Source organism: Coregonus lavaretus (genome assembly GCF_964263955.1).
Source record: "Coregonus lavaretus genome assembly, contig: HAP1_SCAFFOLD_251, whole genome shotgun sequence".
In the NCBI taxonomy this organism is placed as follows: Eukaryota; Metazoa; Chordata; class Actinopteri; order Salmoniformes; family Salmonidae; genus Coregonus; species Coregonus lavaretus.
The window spans coordinates 430,735-453,555 of record NW_028166533.1 but is presented as its reverse complement, the minus strand read 5'-3'; the positions used below and the strand labels follow the sequence as shown (position 1 = coordinate 453,555).

The following is a 22,821-nucleotide window of genomic DNA, read 5'->3' as shown; positions in this document are numbered from 1 at the left end:
TTTGACTTGAATGTAGTGGCTTCCTTTCCTCTTTACCATAGCCACTGCCCTAGCCTGAAGCGGGGTTGTTTCGGACGCATACAGTCCACACTCAACGTTTCCAAACGGCCAAACATTCAATGAGATCCAGGGATATAGTGCAACAAAAATGTTTATTCTTCTTATCTAACAAAAAGGTATTCTCCAATCAACTTAAAGCAGAGATTACTTGAAATGCAAATACATAATATAATATGACCTGTCTGTCTGTATTTCTGTATGTCTATATGGTCAAAAAACTATACCTCTCCCGCATCTAGCAAGGACTCCTCCCCCCGAAGGCCCAACTTCCTGCCTTTATACTAACACAATTAACACAGTACAATGAATGGGCAGGAGGGGGGGCCAAAAACTGAGTTACACTAATAACAAATGAATATATCTCAATCCGGTAAATAAATCATAAAGGTACGTACCTAATATTTCATCATATACATGAACATATTTCATCATTAATATATTTACACAAATGTACATGGAGCTCAGTATGTTCAGTCTTTTATACAAAATATGCCCAAATCGGCTCTAACAAACTATGTAAAGAAAAAAGTATTTAATAAGATTATTTCATTCATTCAGATCTAGGATGTGTTATTTTAGTGTTCCCTTAATTTTTTTGAGCAGTGTATATATATATTTTTTTACCAACATTAATCACAACAATTACAGAAGGGAATAATCGTTTCTCTCTGCTCATTGAACACTGCACTGTGGCTGCCATCTACTCTAGCCTGTGTTTGAGTCTGTGCGTCCATGGGTATCTGTGTGACTAAAGTAGGTATGGTTGTGTATATCGGAGGGCCTGGGAGGCAAATTACCGTCTCCTATGGATGAATAAAGTATTCTTCTCCTCTGTCTGCAGGTGATCTTCCTGGATGACCAGGTGTCTTCCTTCATCCAGATCCGTGGTTCAATTCCTCTGTTCTGGGAGCAACCAGGAATACAGGTAAGACAAAGGGGTCTGCACCTAACCATAAAATGGTGGCTGTAAATATTGACTTCAATAGGATCTCGCACTCAGCAAAAAAAGAAATGTCCCTTTTTCAGGACCCTGTCTTTCAAAGATAATTAGTAAAAATCAAAATAACTTCACAGATCTTCATTGTAAAGGGTTTAAACACTGTTTCCCATGCTTGTTCAATGAACCATGAACAATGAATGAACATGCACCTGTGGAACGGTCGTTAAGACACTAACAGCTTACAGACGGTAGGCAATTAAGGTCACAGTTATGAAAACTTAGGACACTAAAGAGGACTTTCTACTGACTCTGAAAAACACCAAAAGAAAGATGCCCAGGGTCCCTGCTCATCTGTGTGAGCGTGCCTTAGGCATGAGGACTGCTGATGTGGCCTGGGCAATGAATTGCAATGTCCGTACTGTGAGACGCCTAAGACAGTGCTACAGGGAGACAGGACGGACAGCTGATCGTCCTCGCAGTGGCAGACCATGTGTAACAACACTTGCACAGGATCAGTACATCCGAACATCACACCTGCGGGACAGGTACAGGATGGCAACAACAACTGTCCGAGTTACACCAGGAACGCACAATCCCTCCATCAGTGCTCAGACTGTCCACAATAGGCTGAGAGAGGCTGGACTGAGGGCTTGTAGGCCTGTTGTAAGGCCGGTCCTCACCAGACATCACTGGCAACAACGTCGCCTATGGGCACAAACCCACCGTCACTGGACCAGACAGGACTGGCAAAAAGTGCTCTTCACTGACGAGTCGCGGTTTTGTCTCACCAGGAGTGATGGTCTGATTCGCGTTTATCGTCGAAGGAATGAGCGTTACACCGAGGCCTGTACTCTGGAGCGGGATCGATTTGGAGGTGGAGGGTCCGTCATGGTCTGGGGCGGTGTGTCACAGCATCATCAGACTGAGCTTGTTGTCATTGCAGGCAATCTCAACGCTGTGCGTTACAGGGAAGACATCCTCCTCCCTCATGTGGTACCCTTCCTGCAGGCTCATCCTGACATGACCCTCCAGCATGACAATGCCACCAGCCATACTGCTCGTTCTGTGCGTGATTTCCTGCAAGACAGGAATGTCAGTGTTCTGCTATGGCCAACGAAGAGCCCGGATCTCAATTCCATTGAGCACATCTGGGACCTGTTGGATCGGAGGGTGAGGGCTAGGGCCATTCCCCCCAGAAATGTCCGGGATCTAGCAGGTGCCTTGGTGGAAGAGTGGGGTAACATCTCACAGCAAGAACTGGCAAATCTGGTGCAGTCCATGAGGAGGAGATAATAATAATAATATGCCATTTAGCAGACGCTTTTATCCAAAGCGACTTACAGTCAGGTGTGCATACATTTTTACATATGGGTGGTCCCGGGGATCGAACCCACTACCCTGGCGTTACAAGCGCCATGCTCTACCAGCTGAGCTACAGAGATGCACTGCAGTACTTAATGCAGCTGGTGGCCCCCTTTGTTCAGGGACACCATATTCAATTTCTGTAAGTCACATGTCTGTGGAACTTGTTCAGTTGTTGAATCTTGTTATGTTCGTTCTAATATTTACACATGTTAAGTTTGCTGAAAATAAACGCAGTTGACAGTGAGAGGACGTTTCCTTTTTTGCTGAGTTTATGCAGTACCAGTCAAAAGTTTGGACACACCTACTCATTCAAGGGTTTTTCTTTATTTTTACTATTTTCTACATTGTAAAATAATAGTGAAGACATCAAAACTATGAAATAACACGCATGGAATCATGTAGTAACCAAAAAAGTGTTAAACAAATCAAAATATATTTTATATTTGAGATCTTTCAAATATCCACCCTTTGCCTTGATGACAGCTTTGCACACTCTTGGCATTCTCTCAACCAGCTTCATGAGGTAGTCACCTGGAATGCATTTCAATTAAAAGGTGTGCCTTCTTAAAAGTTAATTCATGCGTTTTGAGACAATCAGTTGTGTTGTGACAAGGTAGGGGGGGCATACAGACCAAGTCCATATTATGGAAAGAACAGCTCAAATAAGCAAAGAGAAACGACAGTACGTAATTACTTTAAGACATTAAGGTCAGTCAATCCGGAAAATTTCAAGAACTTTGAAAGTTTCTTGAAGTGCAGTCGCAAAAACCATCAAGCGCTATGATGAAACTGGCTCTCATGAGGACCGTCACAGGAATGTTAGGAATGTAAGACCCAGAGTTACCTCTGCTGCAGAGGATACGTTCATTAGTTACCAGCCTCAGAAATTGCAGCCCAAATAATTGCTTCACAGAGTTCAAGTAACAGACACATCTCAACATCAACTGTTCAGGGGAGACTGTGTGAATCAGGCCTTCGTGGTCGAATTGCTGCAAAGAAACCACTACTAAAGGACACCAATAAGAAGAAGAGACCTGCTTGGGCCAAGAAACACGAGCAATGAACATTAGACCGGTGGAAATTTGTATTTTGGTCTGGAGTCCAAATTGGAGATTTTTGGTTCCAACTGCCGTGTCTTTGTGAGACGCGGTGTGGGTTAATGGATGATCTCCGCATGTGTATTTCCCACCGTAAAGCATGGAGGATGAGGTGTGATGATGTGGGAGGTTCTTTGCTGGTGACACTGTCTGTGATTTATTTAGAAATCAAGGCACACTTAACCAGCATGGCTACCACAGCATTCTGCAGTGATACGCCACCCCATCTAGTTTGGGCTTAGTGGGACTATCATTTGTTTTTCAACAGGACGGTGACCCAACAGATTGCAAAATAGCTGGGAAGAGATTTGATTTTCCATGGCACAAGGTGTATGAGTTGATTATATAAAACAACACAAGATTCAACGCTTGGTGCTTTATTGTACAGAATTCTTGCCACCAATAAAATGTTGAATATTTGGGGAATACAACCATCGCAGCTCTGCTGATTTTGTTGCGAGGATACAGAATCAATAGACTATTTGTCCTGGTATTACCCTCTGGTCGCCTGGTTCTGGTCTCAGGTTCAGGAATGGCTGAAAAAGCACAACATGTATCTAAAATTGACCCTAGAAATTGACCCTTTGTTGGGAGATCTGGAGAGACCTGGTCAATCAATTACTAACATACTAATACTCTTAGTAAAAGTATTTATCTTGAACTCGCCATCTGTGGATTCTGTTCGATTAGATAGATTGAAATTGTACGTTAGCATAGTTGAAAGATATATGGTTGGTAGAAATCCGAAGAGGGTGGCCAGCAGAGATGGGTGGGATGGGCTGAGGGTTGGGATGTGGAACTGGAGACAGGTGGGAGTGGAGTTGCTGGGCGGGGGATAGAATGACGTCCAAAGATAAAAGTCAAAAAATAAAGTCTAAATAAACAAAAACAAAAAGTAAGTTTGAATGACACTTGGGGGAAATGCTGTTACAACCGATGCCTGTTTGTTATGCTGATGCCGTGCAGGTGCTTGTAGGTGTGTGTACACATTCGGAAAGGATTCAGACCCCTTGACTTTTTCCACATGTTGTTAAATTACAGCCTGATTCTAAAATGGATTAAATAAATATAAATCCTCATCAATTTACGCACAATACCCCGTAATGACAAAGCGAAAACAGGTTTTCATAACTTATTGCAAAAAAAAAGAAAAATGCCTTATTTACATAAGTATTCAGACCCTTTGCTATGAGACTCGAAAGTGAGCTCAGATGCATCCTGTTTCCATTGATCATCCTTGAGATGTTTCTACAACTTGATTGGAGTCCACCTGTGGTAAATTCAATTGATTGGACATTATTTGGAAAGGCACACACCTGTCTATATTAGGTCCCACAGTTGACCATGCATGTCAGCGCAAAAACCAAGCCATGAGGTCGAAGGAATTGTCCGTAGAGCTCAGAGACAGGATTGTGTTGAGGCACAGATCTGGGGAAGGGTACCAAAACATTTCTGCAGCACTGAAGGTCCCCAAGAACACAGTGGCCTCCATCATTCTTAAATGGAAGAAGTTTGGAACCACCAAGACTCTTCCTAGAGCTGGCTGCCTGGCCAAACTGAGCAATCGGGGGAGAAGGGCCTTGGTCAGGGAGGTGACCAAGAACCCGATGGTCCCTGACAGAGCTCCAGAGTTCCTCTGTGGAGATGGGAGAACTTTCCAGAAGGACAACCATCTCTGTAGCACTCCACCAATCAGGCCTTTATGGTAGAGTGGCCAGACGGAAGCCACTCCTCAGTAAAAAGGCACATGACAGCCCACTTGGAGTTTGCCAAAAGGCACCTAAAGACTCTCAGACCATGAGAAACAAGATTCTCTGGTCTGATTAAACTTTTGTGACGCTTGGCATTCATGCCAAAGAGTTTGTCTGGAGGAAACCTGGCACCATCCCTACAGTGAAGCATGGTGGTAGCAGCATCATGCTGTGGGGATGTTTTTCAGCGGCAGGGACTGGGAGACTAGTCAGGATCGAGGCAAAGATGAGCGGAGCAAAGTACAGAGAGATCCTTGATGAAAACCTGCTCCAGAGTGCTTAGGGCCTCAGATTGGGGCGAAGATTCACCTTCCAACAGGAGAACGACCCTAAGCACACAGCCAAGACAACGCAGGAGTGGCTTCGGGACAAGTCTCTGAATGTCCTTGAGTGGCCCAGCCAGAGCCCGGACTTGAACCCAATCGAACATCTCTGGAGAGACCTGAAAATAGCTGTGCAGCGACGCTCCCCATCCAACCTGACAGAGGTTGAGAGGATCTGCAGAGAAGAATGGGAGAAACTTCCCAATTACAGTTGTGCCAAGCTTGTAGCATCATACCCAAGAAGACTCGAGGCTGTAATCGCTGCCAAAGGTGCTTCAACAAAATACTGAGTAAAGGGTCTGAATAATTATGTAAATGTCATATTTCAGTTTTTTATTTTTAATACATTTGCAAACATTTCTAAAAACCTGTTTTGCTTTGTCATTATGGGGTATTGTGTGTAGATTGGTGAGGAAAAAAACTATCAATTTTGGAATAAGGCAAAATAAAATAAATGTCGAAGGTCAAGGGGTCTGAATACTTTCCGATAACATTGTGCTGGCTGATCCTTTTCTATATATATTAACATTTGGCTGGCTGGTCCTTTTCTAAATATACACACAGTGGCCAGTTTATTAGATACACCCAACTAGTACCAGGTTGGACCCACAATTGCCTCCAGAACAGCCTTAATTCTTCGGGGCATGGAAACATTGCTCAATTGGTACCAAGGGACCTATTTTGTGCCAGGAAAACATTCACGATTATACTACCGCCACCACTCTGTACTGTTGACAACAGGCAGGATGGGGCCATGGACTCATGCTGCTTACGCCAGATCCTGACTCTTCCAAAAGCACGACGCAACATGCAATTGTTCAGTGTTGGTGATCTCGTGCACTCTGGAGCCACTTCTTGTTTTTAGCTGATAGGAGTGGAACAAGGTGTGGTCGTCTGCTGCAATAGCCGTTCTGTTCACAACTGAATTTTTAAATGGATTAGATTTAGATTTTGTGTCACTGGCCTACACACAATACCCCATAATGTCAAAGTGGAATTATGTTTTGAGACATTTTTACAAATTCATTAAAAATGAAAAGCTGAAATGTCTTGAGTCAATAAGTATTCAACCCCTTTTTGTTATGGCAAGCCTAAATTAGTTCAGGAGTAAAAATGTACTTAACATTAAAACCACTGGGCCTCGAGGGACGTCCCCCCCACCTTCAAGCTAATGAGAAGTCATTTTGACTGCAACATTCTAAAAGTGTAATTCATACGTTTCATATATGCTATCGCAAAAAAAAAAGGTTGTGATTATGACGGTCTAAGGTAACATTAGAATACAATTTTTATTTTTAATTAACACACTAGCATTTTCATTAGTTTGTTACAGTTTTGTTTGTTTGTTTGTTTGTTTACAGTTTTGACTTAAATCTGCTTAAATCTATGACGAGACCTGAAAATGGTTGTCTAGCAATGATCAACAAGCAATCTGACAGAGTTTGAAGAATTTGGAAAATAGTTATGGCCAAATGTTGCACAATCCAGGTGTAGAAAGCTCTTAGAGACTTACCCACAGTTGTAATCGCTGCCAAAGTTGCTTCTACAAGTATTGACTCGGGTGTGAATACTTATTTCTGTATTTCATTTTCAATAATTGTGCAATAATTTCTAAGCATGTTTTCACTTTGGCATTATGGGGTATTCTGTGTCGATGGGGTCGTGAACATTTTTATTTAAGCAATTTTGAATTCAGGCTGTAACAACAGAATCTGGAATAAGTCAAGGGGTATGAATACTTTCTGATGGCACTGTGTGTGAGGAGGAGACTGGAGCAGTTTGACAACTTCTTCTATGGTAGACGAGCCATACATAGAGACAGCTTCTTCTATGGTAGACGAGCCATACATAGAGACAGCTTCTTCTATGGTAGACGAGCCATACATAGACAGCTTCTTCTATGGTAGACGAGCCATACATAGACAGCTTCTTCTATGGTAGACGAGCCATACATAGAGACAGCTTCTTATACGGTAGACGAGCCATACATAGACAGCTTCTTCTATGGTAGACGAGCCATACATAGACAGCTTCTTCTATGGTAGACGAGCCATACATAGACAGCTTCTTCTATGGTAGACGAGCCATACATAGAGAGAGCTTCTTCTATGGTAGACGAGCCATGCATAGAGACAGCTTCTTCTATGGTAGACGAGCCATGCATAGAGACAGCTTCTTCTATGGTAGACGAGCCATACATAGAGACAGCTTCTTCTATGGTAGACGAGCCATACATAGAGACAGCTTCTTCTATGGTAGACGAGCCATACATAGACAGCTTCTTCTATGGTAGACGAGCCATGCATAGAGACAGCTTCTTCTATGGTAGACGAGCCATACATAGAGACAGCTTCTTCTATGGTAGACGAGCCATACATAGAGACGGCTTCTTCTACGGTAGACGAGCCATACATAGAGACAGCTTCTTCTACGGTAGACGAGCCATACATAGAGACAGCTTCTTCTACGGTAGACGAGCCATACATAGAGACAGCTTCTTCTATGGTAGACGAGCCATACATAGAGACAGCTTCTTCTATGGTAGACGAGCCATACATAGACAGCTTCTTCTATGGTAGACGAGCCATACATAGAGACAGCTTCTTCTACGGTAGACGAGCCATACATAGAGACAGCTTCTTCTATGGTAGACGAGCCATACATAGAGACAGCTTCTTCTACGGTAGACGAGCCATACATAGAGACAGCTTCTTCTATGGTAGACGAGCCATACATAGAGACAGCTTCTTCTACGGTAGACGAGCCATACATAGAGACAGCTTCTTCTATGGTAGACGAGCCATACATAGAGACAGCTTCTTCTATGGTAGACGAGCCATACATAGAGACAGCTTCTTCTACGGTAGACGAGCCATACATAGAGACAGCTTCTTCTATGGTAGACGAGCCATACATAGACAGCTTCTTCTATGGTAGACGAGCCATGCATAGAGACAGCTTCTTCTATGGTAGACGAGCCATACATAGACAGCTTCTTCTTTGGTAGACGAGCCATGCATAGAGACAGCTTCTTCTATGGTAGACGAGCCATGCATAGAGACAGCTTCTTCTATGGTAGACGAGCCATACATAGAGACAGCTTCTTCTATGGTAGACGAGCCATACATAGACAGCTTCTTCTATGGTAGACGAGCCATGCATAGAGACAGCTTCTTCTATGGTAGACGAGCCATACATAGAGACAGCTTCTTCTATGGTAGACGAGCCATACATGACAATGAATGGACACAGAGAGGAGTTGGCTAATAGTATAAAAACAGGCTGAACCACCAGGCTACCGGGCCACCGGGCTACCGGAAGAGGGTCCGTCAGCTGGCTCTCTCTAGCGAGGAAGGGGACAGGGTTACTTTGGTAGTAAGTTGTAGGTAGCCTTGTCCGAGTCAGAACGGCCCACAGGGCAGGAGCCCATCTTCTGTTTCTGTAGCGTGGGGCAGCTTTATGTACAAGTACACCCCCTGGACAGGAAGCTAGTAGCAGGAAAGCCCAAACCCCAGTAAAGGCTGCAGCGGCACGGCTGTGTAGTAAACCATGTCAGTAAAGGCTGCAGCAGCATGGCTGTGTAGTAAACCATGTCAGTAAAGGCTGCAGCAGCACGGCTGTGTCTGTAAACCATGTCAGTAAAGGCTGCAGCAGCATGGCTGTGTAGTAAACCATGTCAGTAAAGGCTGCAGCAGCATGGCTGTGTAGTAAACCATGTCAGTAAAGGCTGCAGCAGCATGGCTGTGTAGTAAACCATGTCAGTAAAGGCTGCAGCAGCACGGCTGTGTCAGTAAACCATGTCAGTAAAGGCTGCAGCAGCATGGCTGTGGAGTAAACCATGTCAGTAAAGGCTGCAGCAGCACGGCTGTGTAGTAAACCATGTCAGTAAAGGCTGCGGCGGCACGGCTGTGTCAGTAAAGGCTGCAGCAGCATGGCTGTGTAGTAAACCATGTCAGTAAAGGCTGCAGCGGCACGGCTGTGTCAGTAAACCATGTCAGTAAAGGGCTGCAGCAGCATGGCTGTGTCAGTAAACCATGTCAGTAAAGGCTGCAGCAGCACGGCTGTGTCAGTAAACCATGTCAGTAAAGGCTGCGGCGGCACGGCTGTGTCAGTAAACCATGTCAGTAAAGGCTGCAGCAGCATGGCTGTGTAGTAAACCATGTCAGTAAAGGCTGCAGCAGCATGGCTGTGTCAGTAAACCATGTCAGTAAAGGCTGCAGCAGCATGGCTGTGTCAGTAAACCATGTCAGTAAAGGCTGCGGCGGCACGGCTGTGATCCTGTGTAGTTACTAGGGCCTATAGAATGTAACAGTAACCTGAATCTCTGTGTAACACAGTATTAATTATTCAAGACCCACTCCAGCCTCCCTAGAGCCTCTTTTCCAATTACTCCTCTATTGTTCCTGTAAGTAAGGGGGGGAGGTCAATGACATCATCAGAGCGCACCATCAGAACACCACCTTTAATTACCAAACCTTGAATTCTGCAACTGTGTCTAAAAAAAATAAAAAATAATACTATTTTGCTCAAAACATGTTTTTTGTTTACCCTTAGTTGTGTGTAGTTTTACTGTATTTGTACTTGGAATATTGTTTTTCAATAGGAAAATGAAATTAATAGCTGGAGTGGGACTTTTTTAATAAGCACCATGTTGACAAAGAACAGGACAGGACTGCACAGGGAGAGGGTGGTGCCAGGCCAGCTGCGTGACTGAAGATATGCATGGTAGTAGATCACTGCCATATGTACAGGTACACCTACCTAAAGCAAAGGGGAGAGGAAAGATGGTGTGGATTTGACGGAGAAGGGTGAGGGAGAACAGGCAGAGGCCTGTAGTAGGGGGCAGACAGACGCCTCAAGGAGAATTTACCAATATCCCTCTGAGTCTGCCAGGGTGTGTGTGTGTGTGTGTGTGTGTGTGTGTGTGTGTGTGTGTGTGTGTGTGTGTGTGTGTGTGTGTGTGTGTGTGTGTGTGTGTGTGTGGAGTGAGAGCGCGAGGTGTGTGTGTGTGTGTATTCCGCTGCGTCTGTGACTCACTCCCCAGTCTGTGTAAGAAATTAGAACAGGAAAGAGAGGCCAGTAATGGAAAGGTGGAAATGGACAGATGGACAGATTTGAGGCGGGGCCAGAGAGATTCTGACAGATGCCAGGACAGTAGAGGCAGTGCATCCTACCTCTGTTTAGGACACGCCTCTCTGTCTGTGTTTAGGACACGCCCCTCTGTCTGTGTTTAGGACAAGCCTCTCTGTCTGTGTTTAGGACACGCCTCTCTGTCTGTGTTTAGGACACGCCTCTCTGTCTGTGTTTAGGACACGCCTCTCTGTCTGTGTTTAGGACACGCCTCTCTGTCTGTGTTTAGGACACGCCTCTCTGTCTGTGTTTAGGACACGCCTCTCTGTCTGTGTTTAGGACACGCCTCTCTGTCTGTGTTTAGGACACGCCTCTCTGTCTGTGTTTAGGACACGCCTCTCTGTCTGTGTTTAGGACACGCCTCTCTGTCTGTGACAGACACCCAGGCTGAAATGGCACCCTATTCCCTTTATAGTGCACTACTTTGGACTAGAGCGCTGTTCCGTGTGTCAGACACACACGGTTGATAATCCACATGTCCCAAATGGCTCCCTATTCCCTATATAAGAGCACTGCTAGCGTCTGTAACTAAACCAATAACTAGTCTGCTAATATTGTTGCGCTAAGTCTAGCGGTCTTAGGCCTAGTTAACTGGTCTGTAACCTGATTTTTAAGATGTGCATCTACAGTGTGTATGTATGTATGTATGTATATATCTCCTCTGAATATTGAACATTGTATCTGTGTGTCTCTTCATTGGCCTGGGTTATCATTTGCACTCAAGATCTGACCATTTTTATTGATCTCAGTTGGTTAGTGTCAGGGTAGCCATTTGCGTTTTTTTAAAACGATTCTTCTAACGTCTTCTGTCATGTAAAATACATAGAATTGCATGAAATGCGTTTTTTAAATAAAAAAGACATTTATTTCCTGCTTCTCCGGACCCCGCCCCCCCCCCCCCCCCCCCCAAATAAACCGACTGTATGCCGCTACACAAACGGGATTATAGCTAGGCCTATATGTTTTATTATGAAGGTGATTTATTTTACCCAAGCACCCCCAACTCAAAACATCTTTGCTGCGGCCATGCATGCAAGATGAATGAAGTTGGCTACCAAGCAGATTTTCCCCCCTGCTAGTCAGTGATAGTGATGCACAAGGCCTATTCTAAACATCGCAATCTCCTGGCCGCATTTACCCGCCAGATTCAGTATCTTGAAAACGCCCAAAAAGCTTGAATCGACCAGGTTGGCTGACAACGTCACAAATTTAATACGCACTCATCGCAGAGGGAGAAGGACGGGTGTTGTGATTCCTGGATGGTCAGATGGCTAGCAATAATGACAAGAAGCTGCCATGTGGGGAATCGAAGGTGGCTCGTTTCGGCTAGTTTTATTTACATTTACGTCATTTAGCAGACGCTCTTATCCAGAGCGACTTACAAATTGGTGCATTCACCCTATAGCCAGTGGGATAACTACTTTACAAATGTTTATTTTTTATTTTTAATCTTGCTCTTGATACCATGTCTTGTTTTGAGGTGTTTTGACTCATGTTACGTCTACGCTAATATGGCTAAAATTCACTAGCTAGATAACAACAACTGGAGCAATGTATTTGAGAGACAAGTGCTCATTGTGAAAATGTATTTACGTTTTAGGTCATTTTGGAGTCTAAATATAATAGTTTAAGTATAGTTTTAGTTTCCCAAACAGGTTTGTTAATTATTTGATTTCAGTGTACTGAAGTTTTTTATTCATGATTTCGTTTTTGTTTACTATAATAACCTTGGTGTGTTAATTCGACTCCCTAGTAATGGGTGTATCTGGGTACTACAGAGGATAACCACATGACCTCGCTGTATTTCTCTCCTCTCTCTCCCTCTCTCTCTCTCTCTTGGTCTTCCTCTCTCTCTCTGTCTCTCTCTCTCTCTCTGTCTGTCTCTCTCTCTACTAAAGGTGGGCTCTCATCGTGTCAAGCTCTCCAGAGGGTACGAGGCCAACGCACCGGCTTTTGAGAGGTAATTAGTGTGTTCCCTTCAGTCTGTTTGCTGTGTAAACCTTACAGTAGTGTGACGAGATGAGAGGAGAGGAGACACCCCCTTTCCTCTGGATGATGAGCTTCATACTGAAGCAGTTGGTTAAAAGGAAGGAACAGGGTCACCACATAAGACTGGAGACTCTGGTTGGATCCCAAATGGCACCCTATTATTCCTATATAGTGCACTACTTTTGACCAGGAGTCATATATATATATATATATATATATATATATATATATATATATATATATATATATATATATATATATATATATATATATATATATATATATATATATATACAGTGGGGAGAACAAGTATTTGATACACTGCCGATTTTTCAGGTTTTCCTACTTACAAAGCATGTAGAGGTCTGTAATTTTTATCATAGGTACACTTCAACTGTGAGAGACGGAATCTAAAACAAAAATCCAGAAAATCACATCGTATGATTTTTAAGTAATTAATTTGCATTTTATTGCATGACATAAGTATTTGATACATCAGAAAAGCAGAACTTAATATTTGGTACAGAAACCTTTATTAGCAATTACAGAGATCATACGTTTCCTGTAGGTCTTGACCAGGTTTGCACACACTGCAGCAGGGATTTTGGCCCACTCCTCCATACAGACCTTCTCCAGATCCTTCAGGTTTCGGGGCAGTCGCTGGGCAATACGGACTTTCAGCTCCCTCCAAAGATTTTCTATTGGGTTCAGGTCTGGAGACTGGCTAGGCCACTCCAGGACCTTGAGATGCTTCTTACGGAGCCACTCCTTAGTTGCCCTGGCTGTGTGTTTTGGGTCGTTGTCATGCTGGAAGACCCAGCCACGACCCATCTTCAATGCTCTTACTGAGGGAAGGAGGTTGTTGGCCAAGATCTCGGGATACATGGCCCCATCCATCCTCCCCTCAATACGGTGCAGTCGTCCTGTCCCCTTTGCAGAAAAGCATCCCCAAAGAATGATGTTTCCACCTCCATGCTTCACAGTTGGGATGGTGTTCTTGGGGTTGTACTCATTCTTCTTCTTCCTCCAAACACGGCGAGTGGAGTTTAGACCAAAAAGCTATATTTTTGTCTCATCAGACCACATGACCTTCTCCCATTCCTCCTCTGGATCATCCAGATGGTCATTGGCAAACTTCAGACGGGCCTGGACATGCGCTGGCTTGAGCAGAGGGACCTTGCGTGCACTGCAGGATTTTAATCCATGACGGCGTGGTGTGTTACTAATGGTTTCCTTTGAGACTGTGGTCCCAGCTCTCTTCAGGTCATTGACCAGGTCCTGCCGTGTAGTTCTGGGCTGATCCCTCACCTTCCTCATGATCATTGATGCCCCACGAGATGAGATCTTGCATGGAGCCCCAGACCGAGGGTGATTGACCGTCATCTTGAACTTCTTCCATTTTCTAATAATTGCGCCAACAGTTGTTGCCTTCTCACCAAGCTGCTTGCCTATTGTCCTGTAGCCCATCCCAGCCTTGTGCAGGTCTACAATTGTATCCCTGATGTCCTTACACAGCTCTCTGGTCTTGGCCATTGTGGAGAGGTTGGAGTCTGTTTGATTGAATGTGTGGACAGGTGTCTTTTATACAGGTAACGAGTTCAAACAGGTGCAGTTAATACAGGTAATGAGTGGAGAACAGGAGGGCTTCTTAAAGAAAAACTAACAGGTCTGTGAGAGCCGGAATTCTTACTGGTTGGTAGGTGATCAAATACTTATGTCATGCAATAAAATGCAAATTAATTACTTAAAAATCATACAATGTGATTTTCTGGATTTTTGTTTTAGATTCCGTCTCTCACAGTTGAAGTGTACCTATGATAAAAATTACAGACCTCTACATGCTTTGTAAGTAGGAAAACCTGCAAAATCGGCATTGTATCAAATACTTGTTCTCCCCACTGTGTGTATATATATATATATATATACAGGTAAAAGTCAGTAAATTAGAATATTTTGAAAAACTTGATTTATTTCAGTAATTGCATTCAAAAGGTGTAACTTGTACATTATATTTATTCATTGCACACAGACTGATGCATTCAAATGTTTATTTCATTTAATTTTGATGATTTGAAGTGGCAACAAATGAAAATCCAAAATTCCGTGTGTCACAAAATTAGAATATTGTGTAAGGGTTACATTTTGAAGACACCTGGTGCCACAAACTAATCAGCTGATTAACTCAAAACACCTGCAACGGGCTTTAAATGGTCTCTCAGTCCAGTTCTGAAGCCTACACAAACATGGGGAAGACTTCAGATTTGACAGCTGTCCAAAAGGCGACCATCGACACATTGCACAAGGAGGGAAAGACACAAAAGGTTATTGCAGAAGAGGCTGGCTGTTCTCAGAGCTCTGTGTCCAAACACATTAATAGAGAGGCAAAGGGAAGGAAAAACTGTGGTCAGAAAAAGTGTACAAGCGATAGGGATCACCGCGCCCTAGTCAAGATTGTGAAAAAAAACCCATTCAAAAATGTGGGGGAGATTCACAAGGAGTGGACAGCTGCTGGAGTCAGGGCTTCAAGATCCACCACCAAGAGACGCTTGAAAGACATGGGTTTCAACTGCCGCATACCTCGTGTCAAGCCACTGTTGACCAAGAAACAGCGCGAAAAGCGTCTCACCTGGGCTAAGGAAAAAAAGAGCTGGACTGCTGCTGAGTGGTCTAAAGTCATGTTTTCTGACGAAAGCAAATTTTGCATTTCCTTTGGAAATCGAGGTCCCAGAGTCTGGAGGAAGACAGGAGAGGCACAGGATCCACGTTGCCTGAAGTCTAGTGTAAAGTTTCCACCATCAGTGATGGTTTGGGGTGCCATGTCATCTGCTGGTGTCGGTCCACTCTGTTTCCTGAGATCCAGGGTCAACGCAGCCGTCTACCAGCAAGTTTTAGAGCACTTCATGCTTCATGATTTCAGGTTCCAACAGGACTTGGCGCCTGCACACAGCGCAAAATCTACCCGTGCCTGGTTTACGGACCATGGTATTTCTGTTCTAAATTGGCCAGCCAACTCCCCTGACCTTAGCCCCATAGAAAATCTGTGGGGTATTGTGAAAAGGAAGATGCAGAATGCCAGACCCAACAACGCAGAAGAGTTGAAGGCCACTATCAGAGCAACCTGGGCTCTCATAACACCTGAGCAGTGCCAGAAACTCATCGACTCCATGCCACGCCGCATTAATGCAGTAATTGAGGCAAAAGGAGCTCCAACCAAGTATTGAGTATTGTACATGCTCATATTTTTCATTTTCATACTTTTCAGTTGGCCAACATTTCTAAAAAATCCCTTTTTTGTATTAGCCTTAAGTAATATTCTAATTTTGTGACACACGGAATTTTGGATTTTCATTTGTTGCCACTTCAAATCATCAAAATTAAATGAAATAAACATTTGAATGCATCAGTCTGTGTGCAATGAATAAATATAATGTACAAGTTACACCTTTTGAATGCAATTACTGAAATAAATCAAGTTTTTCAAAATATTCTAATTTACTGACTTTTACCTGTATATATATATATATATATATATATATATATATATATATATATATATATATATATATATATATATATATATATATATAGAGCGAGAGAGAGAACTAGCCTTGTTGACATTAGCAAGGCTGCAGTGGGATCTATCTGCTACTATACTGAACAAAAATATAAACACAACTTGTAAAGTGTTGGTTGGGAGTGATATCTCGTCTCTGTATGCGCGTCTCTCTATGTAATCTGACCTGTATGCGTGTCTCAATGCGTGTCTCTGTATGAGTACCTGTATGTAATCTGACCTGTATGTAATCTGACCTGTATGAGACTCTGTGTTCCAGACACTTCAGTGCTCTGAGGAGGCTGTATGGGAAACAGGTGATCATCAACCTGCTAGGCATGAAGGAAGGAGAACACATGCTCAGCAAAGCATTCCAGGTACATGTAACCCTAACCGTACTATAAACCCTAACCCTAACTCAACAAAGCGTTCCAGGTACATCTAACCCTACCTAAAGTGCGTTCGGAAAGTATTCAGACCCCTTCCCCTTTTTCCACATTTTGTTACGTTACAGCCTTATTCTAAAATTGATTTTTTTAAAATTAAAAAATCCTCATCAATCTACACACAATAAACCATAATGACAAAGCGAAAACAGATTTGTATATATTTTTTTCAAATTTATTAAAAATACCAAGCCATGAGGTCGAAGGAATTGTCCGTCCAAACTGAGCAAACGGGGGAGAAGGGCCTTGGTCATGGAGGTGACCAAGAACCCAATGGTCACTCTGACAGAGCTCCAGAGTTCCTCTGTGGAGATGGGAGAACCTTCCAGAAGGACAACCATCTCTGCAGTACTCCACCAATCAGGCCTTTATGGTAGAGTGGCCAGACAGAAGCCACTCCTCAGTAAAAGGCACATGACAGCCCGCTTGGAGTTTGCCCAAATGCACCTAAAGGACTCAGACTATGAGAAACAAGAGTCTGTGGTCTGATGAAACCAAGATTGAACTCTTTGGCCTGAATGCCAAGCGTCACGTCTGGAGGAAACCTGGCACCATCCCTACGGTGAAGCATGGTGGCTGGATCATGCTGTGGGGATGTTTTTCAGCGGCAGGGACTGGGAGACTAGTCAGGATCGAGGGAACGATGAACAGAGCAAAGTACATAGAGATCGTTGATGAAAACCTGCTCCAGAGTGCTCAGGACCTCGGACAGGGGCGAAGGTTCACCTTCCAACAGGACAACGACCCTAAGCACACAGCCAAGACGGGAGTGGCTTCGGGACAAGTCTCTGAATGTCCTTGAGTGGCCCAGCCAGAGCACAGACTTGAACCCGATCAAACATCTCTGGAGAGACCTGATATTTGCTGTGCATCGACGCTCCCCAATAAACCTGACAGACCTTGAGAGGATCTGCAGAGAAGAATGGGAGAAACTCCCCAAATACAGGTGTGCCAAGCTTGTAGCGTCATACCCATGAAGACTCAAGGCTGTAATCGATGCCAAAGGTGTTTCAACAAAGTACTGAGTAAAGGATCTGAATACTTATGTAAATGGGTATTGTGTGTAGATTGATGAGGGGGTGGAAAACTATTTAATCCATTTTAAAATAAGGCTGTAACTTAACATAATGTGGTAAAAGTGAAGGGGTCTGAATACTTTCCGAATGCACTGTATAACCCCAACCCTAACCCAAATCAACAAAGCTTTCCAGGAAAAGAGACCCTGCACTTACTTCAGGTACATCTAACCCTAACCTTACTATACATTCCAGGTACAGCGTCTAACCCTAATATAACCCCAACCCTAACTCCAAGCATTCCAGGTACAGCGTCTAACCCTAACCCTACTATAACCCCAACCCCAGCTCAACTAAGCATTCCAGATACATCCAACCCTACTATAACCCCAATCAACAAAACATTCCAGATACATCTAACCCTACTATAACCCCAATCAACAAAACATTCCAGATACATCTAATCCTACTATAACCCCAATCAACAAAACATTCCAGATACATCTAATCCTACTATAACCCCAATCAACAAAACGTTCTCCAAGCACACAAGGTTCATGTAGCTGAAGCAGATCTGGAAGCAGATCCCAGATCATTTTAGTCTTCATCTGTTCAGTTTTTTAGGATCCTCTTGAATTTGTACGTCTTCCCCCCTTGTCTGTCAGAGTCACCTGAAGGCGTCGGAGCATGCCGGAGCAGTGAAGATGATCAACTTTGACTACCATCAGATGGTGAAGGGAGGCAAGACTGACAAACTCCACAGTGTCCTCAAACCTCAGCTCAACAAGTTTCTGGAGGACTGTAGCTTCTTCTACTACTCTGGAGAGACCGGGGTTACCAGGTGAGACCGTAGACCACACACACACACACACACACACACACACACACACACACACACACACACACACACGGATGGCTGTAGCTTCTCCTACTACTCTGTAGAGACCGGGGTGACCAGGTGAGACCGTAGACAGACACACTGCCTGACACTTGACGAAGATCAATTTGGATTGAAAAAATTTGTTGTTATTTTAACAATTTCTCCTCTCCCCTCCTCTATCCTCTCTTCTTCGTCGTCTCTCTACTCGATATCTAGAAGTGTCTAAGTTCCAAAGGCTGCCTGAAATGGTGTATAAGAATAAAAGATGAAATATAAAAACGTTTTGTAATGATTCCTATGTTGAAGATGTAGAGAAGATTAGCTGGTCTGTGATGAGGAGCAACCAGACGCCGCATTTAACGCATTTATGACATTGCTAATCCAGCTACTTATAAGCATTCACTATTAAGAAACTGACTTTAAAAACTGCTAAATCCCTGTGGATTGATGAGGAATTTTATTTAAAAAAATTGCATGGTTGAGAGAGACGAGGCAAAATAAGTGGCTAATAAGTCTGGCTGCAAGCCGATTGGCCAAACGTGTACTGTACATTTAAACATGTCACTAAACTAAACAAAAAGAAGAAGAAACAAAGATGTACGATAGTAAAAAGACTTTGGAGCATCTTGAATGACATTTTGGGCAAAAAGGCAAACTCAGCTCCATCCTTCATTGAATCAGATGGCTCGTTCATCACAAAAACCCACTGATATTGCCAACTACTTTAATGACTTTTTCATTGGCAAGATTAGCACATTTTGTCAATACATGCCAACAACAAACTGATCCTTCATATCCATGCATAGCTGATGAAACTATGAAAGACGAGCGTAGTAATTTAGAATTCCGTAAAGTGAGTGTGGAAGAGGTGATTCTTTTTAATTTTTTTGTCTATCAATAATGACAAACCACCTAGAACCGACAACATGGATGGAAAATGACTGAAGATGGTAGCGGACTATATTGCCACTCCTATTAGCCATCTCTTCAATCTGAGCCTACAGGAAAGTGTTTGCCCTCAGGCCTGGAGGGAAGCAAAAGTCATTATGTTACCATGAAAAGGGAAGCACCCTTTACTGGTACAAACAGCCGACCAATCAGCCTGCTACTGACCCTTAGTAAACTTTTATTTTTTTTATTTTTTACCAGACACAAAGGGATTTCACAATAAACACATCAACTGACTTTCAGCACGCTTATAGGGAAGGGCATTCAACATGTACGGCACTAACACAAATGACTGATGATTGGCTGTTTTGTTGGACTTCAGTGCAGCTTTTTACATTATTGATCATAGTCTGCTGCTGAAAATAACATGTGTGTTATGGCTTTACGTCCTCTGTCATATTGTGGGTCGAGAGTTACCTATTTAACAGAACACAGAGGGTGTTGTTTAACGGAAGAACACAGAGGGTGTTCTTTAATGGAAGAACACAGAGGGGTGTTCTAGGGGTGGGCGATATGAGCTAAAATTCATATCACGATATTTTCCACTGTCCAGACGATATCGATATGATATCACGATATATGACGTAAAAAAATATGAATCACATTTTAATATCCCTTCTTGGTTAAATTATATTAGTTAAGGAAAAATATGTATTTGAACCTTATATAACCAGAAAGAGTGAGGCATTGGACCGTATGGACCTGAAAAGTTTTTATTTGTATTGTGCAAACATGCATTCCGTAAACATGAGGTAGGTAGGCCTATATATATATATATATATATATAAATTAGATATTAAGTAAAATTAAATAAAAAATAACAGGAGATAAAGAAAATAAGGTAATTACAAATTCAAATACGTGTGTTTGTTTTGGCTACGGTCCGTAGATATGTAAAAAACTAACCGTTTGAAACTAAACCTTTCAAGCCTCAACCATCAATTATCAACAATATCAACAAATCTTCACTAGAACTTTCTTCACAAGTTCCGTGCCAGGAATACCAGCATGTTGACTGTTTCTGGCTTTAGTGCTGCCCTGTGACATGTACATTGCCCCCAGTGCTGAATGCCCTCTCAGAGGGGGCACTTGTGGCAGGGATGCATAAGTATTTCTTTGCCAGACAACTCACACGTGGAAAATTAGATCCGTGAAATCGCCACCACTCCAAAGGATCAGACTCGCTGTCTGCTGCCGTTGCCAGAATGTAGCTATTCAGCTCTTGCTCAATGATCTGCCTCTCTGAACATGAGGCAGGTGCACTGCTGGTCTGCTTAAAGAAGCTCCCAAGGCTCTTCTTGGGCTTCTTGCCTGATTGATGAGCAGTGGAAGCTTCTTTCTCCCTGTCAGTGTGATCCTCTGCAAGAGACGATTTTCCCAGGGCTGTGTTCTCCACCAGGAGGGCTTCGGTCTCTGAGGCAGCTCTCACCTTAAAAAATGAAAATAATTAAACTTTATTTGTATAGCACCTTTCATACATAAAATGCAGCCCAAAGTGCTTTACATTTGAAGCAATAAAACAAGAACAAATGAATAAATACCTTAATGTCCTCCAGTTTCTCAGCGGACATGTACCTGGTCTTGAACCTTGGATCTAGAAAGGTAGCCATGGAGAGCAGCTCATCTGTTGCAGGGTCAGTGTACTTGTTATTCAAGTAATCAAGAACCTTGATCTTGATCTCTTTGGTCAGTTCTGTATCGTCCTTGCTCAGATTTAGAACCTCTGCATTTAACAGATTGATGACAGGCTTCAAATAGGACACGCTCACATACGCTTCTCCTGACAGGGCATCTGTAAAGTCCTGGAGTGGCTTCAGTGCTGCTGTGACTGATTCCAAGACCTGGATGTCTTGCCAGGTAGGTACAAGGTGCCGTGTCTTTTTGTCCCCTGCCAGGACCTGTGTAATGGCCTTTTCCTGCTCCAGGACTCTTTCCATCATTTTCAGACGAGATCCCCACCTTGTCGGAGATTCTGTGATGAGCTTGTGCAGGGGCAGGCTTAGTTCATTCTGTGCTGTCATCAGGGCCTTCTGCTTTTTCCAGCTGTATGAGAACGTGCTAACCACCTTTTTGCAAACCCCTGTGGCCCGGGAAATCGCACACCCCTGTGGCCCGGGAGCGTTTTGGACACTCCTCTCTGGAAATTGGGAATAAGAAATCAAAATAATAGGGTGAAAAATAATCGAATCACAATACAATAATAATTAATAATAATGCATTTTTATATAGAAATCACAATACAATATAACTTTTAATCTTTGTTTGAGGATTTACGGCATTTACATTCAACTGTTACACATTTTACAAATCTGATGTGCTTAGATTTAGCCTACGGTACATGGCTGATGTGAGCTGTATTTTTTCTTAATAATAAGCATCATACAGGGTAGGCCTAGGCTACAGTCCTGAAACTTACCAATAGCATTGTGCAGCCTGTGTCCGAAACATCCAAGGTTTGCCCACTTGTTCAGCTGCAATGCCTTGATCATGTTCGATCCGCTGTCGGTCGTCATACAAACTTGACGCGACTCTTTTAATCCCCAGGACGACAGTATGTCCCTCAGCCCACCTGCAATTATTTCCCCGGTGTGGTCGTCTGGGAAATAAGACGTCTGTAGGCACTTACTTTTCAGTTTCCAGTCACCGTCTATGTAATGGATTGTGAGGCTTATATAAGGTTCTGTGGTACGACTTGACCATAGATCGGCAGTAGTGGAGAAGAATGGAATGTTATTTATCTCACTGTAAACTCTGTCCCAGCATTCTGTGTAAAGCTGTGGCAGGCATTTTTGGCTAAAATATTTGCGGCTCGGGATCTCATATCTTGGGTCCAGAGTTTGAATCAACTTTCTGAACCCCTCTTTCTCCACAGTTTGAATCGGTACCATGTCCTTCGCTATGTGATTTGTAATCGCAGCTGTGATGTCTATCCATTTTTTGCTCGTCTTCTCATAGCAAGTACCGGCAGCAAATGATGATATAATTGATTGTTGAGTGCGAGTCTGGCTTGTCTTCGGGCGAGCTCCTGGGCTTACTGTCTCACGCATTCTGGTGCATTGTTCATACTCACGGACATGTATGTTTTTTAAGTGATTGAACAGGTTGGTCGTGTTTCCACCTTTTGCTAAGACAACACGACGACACAACTTGCATAGGGTAGTGTTTTGGTCGGGGTCGGAGATTTTAAAGCCAAACCAGTTCCAAACAACAGAGGTGCCCCCTTTCTTCTTAACCAATTTATCCTCCTGCTCTTGAGCAACATCAATTTCTGTGTTTTCGCTCATCCTGGATTGTAAAGTTTTCCCCCAATAGTTAACCTGCCT

The 22,821-nt window shown here is 43.3% G+C and overlaps 1 protein-coding gene across 1 annotated transcript in view; it reads left to right on the top strand.

Annotated features, from left to right (window-relative positions):
- The window catches only part of LOC311114584 (synaptojanin-1-like), a 99,164-nt gene that overhangs the window by 28,354 nt on the left and 47,989 nt on the right, over window positions 1-22,821 (top strand). Inside the window, exons 6-9 of the mRNA XM_084189825.1 lie at window positions 902-985; window positions 12,565-12,626; window positions 16,489-16,585; window positions 18,336-18,511. Of these exons, the coding sequence (XP_084045951.1) occupies window positions 902-985; window positions 12,565-12,626; window positions 16,489-16,585; window positions 18,336-18,511 (419 nt within the window). The remainder of the gene's footprint in view (window positions 1-901; window positions 986-12,564; window positions 12,627-16,488; window positions 16,586-18,335; window positions 18,512-22,821) is intronic.